This window comes from Lipotes vexillifer, unplaced genomic scaffold (genome assembly GCF_000442215.2).
Source record: "Lipotes vexillifer unplaced genomic scaffold, Lipotes_vexillifer_v1.1 scaffold63, whole genome shotgun sequence".
Taxonomy (NCBI): Eukaryota; Metazoa; Chordata; class Mammalia; order Artiodactyla; family Lipotidae; genus Lipotes; species Lipotes vexillifer.
In genome coordinates, this window is record NW_006784492.1 from 937961 (window position 1) to 945860 (window position 7900).

A 7900-nucleotide genomic window follows, 5' to 3' on the forward strand; every position below is an offset into this window, starting at 1 on the left:
GGGGGGGGGGGTTACCCCTCAGTCCGGGTGCCTCACTGCTGCCCCAGCAGCCTGTGCCCTCCCCTCTGAGTCCCAGGGGCAGATGTGCGCAAGGCCCTGCCTGGACCGCACAGACACCCTGCTGCCCAGCCATCACGTCCGGGCCCGCCCCCGACCAGGGCCTGCCCCATTCCTCCGGCCATGGCGCCCCTGCAGGCCTAAACGGCCCACTGAATTCTAACATGTGCTGTCCTCCCTGCCAGAGGGGTCCCTGTCCTGTCACCTGATCTCCCTCCTTCAAGATGCAGCCCAGGTGCCGTCTCCTCCAGGAAGACCCCCGTGGCCTTCTGAGGCTGGGTCAGGCGCCTCTCCTGGGCTGCCCTGGTCCCTGCACTCCCCTTGTTGAGACCTTTCCTGTACTGGGGGCCCTGTTGTATGCCCCGTGGTGTCCCCAGCCACCCCAGGGTGGCCGGTGAATCTTCACCCGTGAACACAGGTGGTTAACGAATAAACAAGTGCAGTCTAATCATGTGACAGCGCGGGCGCTGAGCCCCTACGCACGGCCTGGGTCTGGCCCTCCCCATGCCAGGCCCTGGGGGCCGCCCGGAGCTCACCATCTCCACAAAGTTCAGGAGCGGTTCCTTATTGTGCTGCCAGATGGTATAGAGGGCCTCCTCGGGCGGGAACTTCACGCAGCCCAGCTCCACAGTGATCTCAAAGCAGTTGCTGTGCAGGTAGTTGAAGTCGGACATGCCTGCAGCACAGGGGGTGGCTCTCAACGCCGGCCCCCGCAGGGCCCTGGGCCGGGCAGCTGGGAGGGGCTGTGGTCCTACCCGCGCCTCCCAGACGAGCAGACCGAGGCTCAGGAACGTCACAGCTCCCACCCAAGGTCCAGGGAGCGGGCAGCTGCACTGTGGACCAAGTGGTCTGGCACCCATGTCCGCGGGCTCACGCAGCATCCCTGCGGCTCCTTGGGGGTAAGGAGCAAGCCCACTTCCAGCAGAGAAGCTGGGAGCATGTGGGGGCCATACGTGCCCCTGGGGCCCAAGCTGCTGGCCCTCCCCTGGCCTGAACCCCCAGTGATAACGTCCGTTTACCTGGACGGTCCCGAGAACAGCCCAGGGATGAAGGTCCTACTACTTTCATCTCCGGGTGAGCCTGGCCCAGCGAAACCGATGGCCAGCCAGGGAGACGGCAGGGGCTTCGGAGCAAGTGGGGCTGACCGCCCCCACCTCCCGTGTCTACCCTCCACCCCATCTGCTTTGGGAGGTCTTGTCCAGCAGAAGCAGCAGCCGGGCTCTGAGGCAGCCCTGGGCCCTGATGGGGCAGCGGGAGCCCCGGCCTTCAGAGCCTGCTCCAAACCCCGGTACCCAGCGGCCACCTTCCCGACTTAACGTTCACGTCCACAGAGAGGCCACACTCCCCTGCAGATGGCCCTTCTGTCCCTAGTCACTGGCACCATGCCCTCCCTGGGTCCGTGTCCTGAGGGAGGGGAACCCAGCTGGCCTCTCCCAGGCTCAGCCCCCCAGTGGGACCTTTGCAGACCCCAGGAACAGGTCGTGCCTGAGACTCAGAGCCCACCCCCCAAGGTCAGGGAACCCGTGCGTCTGGATCCTGGGAGAGAGAGGAGCCTCCCTGACCCCCAGGAAGGACCACACGTGCCATCGTGGGCAGCAGGGGTGCTGAGCTGAGCAGGGGGTGAAAGTGGCTCTGGAATGGGAGCTGAGGGGCCTCCCTCTCGGCCTCCACAGGAGAAGCGGGGGGGCACAGGCAGGGTGGGTCCCAGCTCTACCACGTGCCGTGGCCCTCGAGCTGGTCCTACTCTTGTCTGAGCCCAGTTTCCTCACCTGCCAAGTGACATGAATAATAAGGGTCGTGCTGGCGTGGAGGGGTGGCCGGCAGCACGTGGAAGCATGTGGGCCCAGCCTCCAGTGTCCCCGTGACACAGGGTGTCACCGGCTCCCACATTTCAGAGAAACAACGAATATGGTTTTAGAGTAAGTATATCCCGCACAATATCTGGGACTTGCACAGTATTTATACAGAACTAAAAACTCTTCCTTACTTCTCTGAAATTCACATTTAACTGGGGAACCCCATATTCCATCGGGCAACCCTACTAAACCCCAAAAGGCAAAAAAGAACTGGTCACGGGTGGAACCGTGAGACGTTTAAGTGACCACTAAATAAACCACAAAAATGGCAATGGGGATGTCACAGTCTAGCCCTTCCACGACAGGCGCACGTGAACTTCACCAAGGCCGCAAGAGAACTAAGGTCAGCCAGGCCCGAATCTTCCCACCCCAGAGCGTAAGTCTCCCCACGCGTGAGGCATCCCTGCTGCTCTCCCTGTTCCGGAAGCTCCAGAATCGAGCTCCCCCGGCCCCGCCCCATCCCAGCCCCGCCCCCGCCGGTCCAGGGCGCACCTCCCGTGAAGCTGTACCAGTCTGCCCCGTTGATGATGCTGCCCCTTTTCAGGAAGTTCCCCCCACACCTGTTCTCCGACTTGTCCATCATCATGGGGTGCACGTCGGCGTAGGCTTTGGCCAGCAACTTGAACATCTGGAAAGGAGATGGAGAGAGAGGTCCCCTCGAGGGCAAGACCGGAAGGTGGGCACTCTGCAGGGCGCCCTCCGAGCTGGGGGCAGTGGAGTGAGGAAGAGCCACCGCAGGGAACACCTGCAGCTCGGGGGGGAGGGGGACCAGGGTCCACGCAGAGGGCACAGCACGTGCAAAGGCCCGGAGGCGGGACGGCCAGAGCTCGGGGCACCGGTGGTGGGTACATGGGCGCATCATGGAGCCCCTATGCACCTGGCTAGGGAGCGTGGGCTTCCTCTCGAGAAGGGGTCACCCTGTGGGGACACTGGCAGGGCACCTGGAGGTCGGCTTTGCAATTTATAAAGCGTTTCCTGCCCCCGTGCAGAGGGCAGGCCTCGGGAGAGGCGGGAGGCTGGCGTGGGGCTCATTTTCACTAACTTCATCCCCCAAGCGAATGGCTATGATAAGTGTCACTTCATTTCCCTAGGAGACAAGCAGCCCCTGCGGGCGCCCACCGGCCTGCTGCCATAACCACGTGCAGTTCCCACCACGGTTGGGATGCAGCTCACAGGGCCTGCCACCCCCTGTTGGGAAGCCTTGGGGGCAGGGCCCGTCTGGGTGCGACCCCGATTCCTGGGTGGTGCGGAGCCCCTCCCCCACTAACCTCCCCCAGCCCAGAGCTCCCCCCCTTACACTCCCCACCCCACGGGGCCGCCAGGTCCTTCCCCCAGGCTGGACTCAGCCACCTGTACGTCCCAGGACCGGACACGGGTCTGACCCAGGGCGGAGGCTCCAAGTAGAGGCCATATGGAGGAGGGCCCACCTGTGCCCACCTGTGCTGGGCCTGTTCAGGCCCTGCGGCCCTGAGCGGGGTCTGTCCTGGGCTGGGCGTCCCTCTTTAAGAAAAGGGGAGGTGGGCAGGTGGGGTCAGAAACGGGGGGCTGCTCCAGGCCAGAGTGAGAGTCTCCCCTGGTGACTCAGACCCCGGGGCCTTGGGTTTGGGGAAGGATGAGTCCACTTTCCTGGGGATAAGACTGCAGTTTCAACTCGGTCCCACAGACACAAACCAAGCACCCAAAATACAAGCCCACGCACGTCCTTCAGTCACCGAGGTCGGCAGTCAGGGACCACCAGCCTGCCAGCAGCCCCCGTCACCCGCGGGCTGTGGTCAACCATCTTCAGCGAGGCGTCCAGGTGGTGACGGGGCTGTTTCTGGAACTGTGGCCGGGCCTCCACTGCCTGTCTGCGGAGCAGGACCTAGGCTGGTGGGCGTAGGTTGGGCCAGCCCCTCTCAAAGGTCTCTCTCTCTCCATCCTGCCCTGGGGCCTCCTCCTGTCACCTGTCAGTCAGCCCCCTCAGGAGAGCAGGGGAAGTCACCACCAGTCCCTACAACCCCAGGGCGCTGGAGCCCCAGGCCTGGCTGGGAACAGGCCCGACCTGGGGGTAGGATCTCCACCCAGGGTCCAGGCGGGGTGGTGGGTCAGTGGCGGAAGGACACAGAGACAATGTCCCCCCAAATGAAACAAGGTGGGGTGTGGTGAGCTGCTAGGAGGGGCAGACATGGGCTGACCAGGGGCCTATGATCACAGGTCAGGGCCACCAAGAAGGACCAGCCTGCCCGGGACCTGGATACTCCGCAGCTCCTTCCCACTGGGGGGTGGGCTGCGTCAGGGAGGGCTTGGTAGGCAGGACGGAGCTTGAGCCCAGCTGGGGAGTAGGATTTTGGCAGAAAGGGCAGGTGTGAGGGGGTCAGAGTGGGGCGAGGCAGGCAGCCCTGGCCGGCCTGGACGTTGCCCTGAGGCGCTGGCCCGCATCCACTGGGCACTGTGGAAGCTTGGGGGCGTTAACTGGTCCCCCTGGCCAAGCCCTCCTCACGTGCCCCCACTCCCCAAGCCTCTCCTGGGACCCTGGTTTCCACAGAGACCACCACTGGCTGTGGGGCTGAAGGAGTATCGATTGGTGATCGATGATTGATGGCTGGTGGGGAAGTTCTCAGGGTTCTGACTCCGCGGGGACTCCTGGAGGCGAACGTCCCCCCAGAGGCGTCTTCACGCACCTGCCCCTGAGATCCAGAGATGCTGAGTCCAGCGGCCAGGGGCTCCTCCTGCCTGGAGGACACAGGCCTCGCCCAGGCATTGGCCTGGATCCCTGACAGCAAAGCGGGCGGAGGCCAGGCACAGCGGAGGTCACCCAGCCACCCCAGGGGCCCCTGGCTGAGCTCCAAGCATAGAACCTGGCACCCCTCCAGGTGCTAGGCACGTGCTGGTTGTAGTGGTCAGTGAGGGAGTGACTGAATGAATGAATGAGGGAGTGAACGAGTGACTGAATGAATGAGAGAGTGGGAGCGAGAATGAACAAGGGCAGGAACAATCGCAGGAGACACGGGCTGTGTGCCCCCGGCTCTGGAGGAGGCCGGCCCAGCCCAGCCCTGCTGGGCGTCCCCAGCCCCACTGCTCACAGGCCCCTGAACCCTCACTCCTGGGAGTCTGGCGGAGTCTCCACCGGCTCTTTCAGGCTCCACTGCGGTAGCTGCCCCTTGAGGACACCCTCCTTAAAGCCCACCTTAAGGCTGAGGATCCAGCACACACACACACACACACACACACACACACACACACACACACACACACACACACCACACACACACACACACCATCCCTGAGTGTCCCCGGCTTCCTGGGCAGCCCCTTGTTCTGGCCGGGCCACACCTTCTCATCCTTTCCCGTTTCTGACTCCGTCTCCCACCCTAAACTAGGACCCTCAGCCCAGGGCCCAGGCCACGGGACCAGCCACACACAGGGAGGGACTGGGTGAGGCAGGGTTGGCCTCTGGGTGGCCACAGGAGAACACGAGGGGAGCCGCAGCTCCGGGCACGCGTCTGTCCGGGACCAGTCCCACCCTCCCTGCCCTGCCCCCAGCACCGGGCGGAAAGTGCGAGAAGGCAGCAGAGGCCAGGCCTCTCTCTCCACCCCGAGTCCGGTCCACCAGGGGGCCTGCTGAGTAACTAAGCGGGCAGCTCAGGCCCTCCCAATCCTCCCCAGGCTGGTCAAGGAAGGACTATCAAACTGTCTTCCCGGAAGGGCAGGAAAGTCTCCTGCCTCCTGACGGGGTGGGAGGGCAGGAGCTGGCCTGGGGGCGGGGGGGCATCAGGGCAGTTGGGGCAGCTAAGCTCCAGTGCACTCGGCTGTGACCCACCGAAGATCACCCACTGCCTGGCCTCAGTCTCCTCAACCCCCATGCCCTTCCCAGGAGACCAGCCTCTACTATCAGTCAGGGCAGGGGGTGCCCCCGGGGACGGGAAGAACGGGGCTGGTGAGGGGTCCGGCCATCATCACGGGTCTCATGCCCTGCTGGTCTGAGCAGGGTCTGAAGGGTCTCCTCAGGGCCCACGTGACCGCTGGGGCCAAAATTCCTACTCTGATCCCAATGCATCGTCAAGTCCCAGGGTACCTGACCCTTAACAAACTGGCCAGACCCACAAAAAGGAGGGAGGCGCCAGGAGCCAGCCGGGCACCATGCACGATGCAGCGCTGCCCTCTGCCGGTGTTGCCCGGAACCCCAGCCTCCCGAGGACAGAAGACACGGGGCGGCCTGGGGGCAGGGCACCTGGCCAGGGTCCCCACCCCAGGAGCTCCCAGACGAGATGAGACCCTGATGGAAGGGGGGCGGCCAGAGGAGGGAGGGGCTGCTTCCAGCTGGCTGGAAGGCTTCCTGGAGGAGGGGGTTTGGAGGTGGGCCTAGAAGGCTCCTAATGTTTCAGAGCTCCATGGGCTTCACCGGCTCAGAACCGGAAGGACTCCGGGGCCCCGAAGGCACCACCCACACTGCTGCCTCTCCTGCACCCACAGCACTTCTGCCCAGCCTCTCACCTTCTCGTCAGGTGTGGGAGAAAACATCGTCTCCTCCTGGGGATGCTTGGAGAAGTCGAAAGGATAGGACACCACAAGGTCGCCCCCATGGAGGCTGGCGGAGAGCACGAAGGGGATGGTCCTCATCCACTTCATTATCGCCTTCGTCTCAGGGGCCACCTGCCCAGGCAGACGAGGCAGTCCTCAGGACCAGGCACGTCCCCGCCGACCACCCAGCCCCACGCCCAAGATTCAGGATTCCGTTCAGGCCCCACCGGGCACGTGCAAGTGCCCGTCCTCTGGCCTGGAACTCTCTTGCCCAACTCCTGGGGATGCCACCCCCTCCAGGCAGCCCTCCGGGGCACCGCCCCTGAGCACCTGCCAGACTCCGGGTGCTTTCGGTACACGCTCCCCGAATCCCACCAGTGGCCCAGTCCGAACTATCCCCATTTTGCAGGCAGGAAACCGAGGCTCAGAGGCTAAGGCTGCTAACCGCCAGGCTCTGCTGCCCTGGGGAAGGATGACACCCGAGGGTCCCAGAACACCCAGAGACCCTCGGCTGCATCAGAGGGGCGCGCGGCGGCTCCTACCTTACCCCACCAGTAGTGCTGTGGGATGGCGATGTGGCCACTGCGCATGCTGCGGGCCGAGGCCAGGCGGTAGTACTCGGACGTCAGGTCGGGGAAGTTGCGGTTCAGGTCCAGGTTCTGCGCGTTCTGCCTCCCACTTGTCCACCCGTTGTAGCCGGCGCCCTGAACACACAGGTCGCCCCCGACCAGGGGTCAGCACGCCCACCCTGATCCTTCTGGAGGGAGGCGCAGGGCTGGGCTGAGAGTCGCGGGCAGGGCTGTGGTTTCTCTCTGGCTTCACGTGATGAACTTGGGAGCTGCCCTTGACCTCCTCTGCCATCTCTCCAGCCTCTGGGCTGATCTTCCAACCTCAGGCCCTGCACTGGCTGTTCTCCGCCTGGAATACCCCTTGCCAGGGCTGCACTGCTCGCTCCACCTCCCGCAGGCCCTGCCCAGGGCCACCTTCTCCCGGAGCGCCCCCTCCAGCCAGCACACGGTCCGGCTCCTCCCACCCCCATCACCCTGTTTCCACAGCGCGCGTCGCCTTTGAACCCACCATAGAACTCCCAGCGTCTGTCCGCCCTCCCCACCCCCAAGCAGGACCTTGCGGATGTTGATGCCCACTGAGTCCTGTGCAGAGAGACCCTGCACAACCGCTAGGGGGTAAACGAACAGGGGAGGGTAGAAGGCAGCAGCCACAGGGCCAGCCTGGGGGTGCTCACCTCGGCGGCCGCCACCTCATAGCCGTCGGGGTTCATGGAGGGCAGCAGGTGGATGCGGGTGGTGTTGAGCAGGCGCTGGATGCGGGCACTGCCCAGCAGGTACTCAGAGCACAGGTACTGGGCCAAGTAGATGAGCATCTCCCTGCCCGCCACCTCATTGCCATGGATGTTGCCGATGAGTTTCACCTCGGGCTCCACTGCGTGGGCGGGGGGGGGGGGGGGGGATAGTGACCGGGCGGCATGG

At 64.4% G+C, this 7900-nt stretch overlaps 1 protein-coding gene across 3 annotated transcripts in view; it reads right to left on the minus strand.

Moving 5' to 3' along the window:
- The window catches only part of CPZ (carboxypeptidase Z), a 23281-nt gene that overhangs the window by 3829 nt on the left and 11552 nt on the right, over positions 1–7900 (minus strand). For all 3 annotated transcript variants that reach the window (XM_007456861.1, XM_007456863.1, XM_007456862.1), the window contains 5 exons: positions 7657–7853; positions 6956–7117; positions 6387–6545; positions 2406–2541; positions 594–733 (listed from right to left, as the gene is read on the minus strand). In XM_007456861.1, the coding sequence (XP_007456923.1) occupies positions 594–733; positions 2406–2541; positions 6387–6545; positions 6956–7117; positions 7657–7853 (794 nt within the window). The remainder of the gene's footprint in view (positions 1–593; positions 734–2405; positions 2542–6386; positions 6546–6955; positions 7118–7656; positions 7854–7900) is intronic.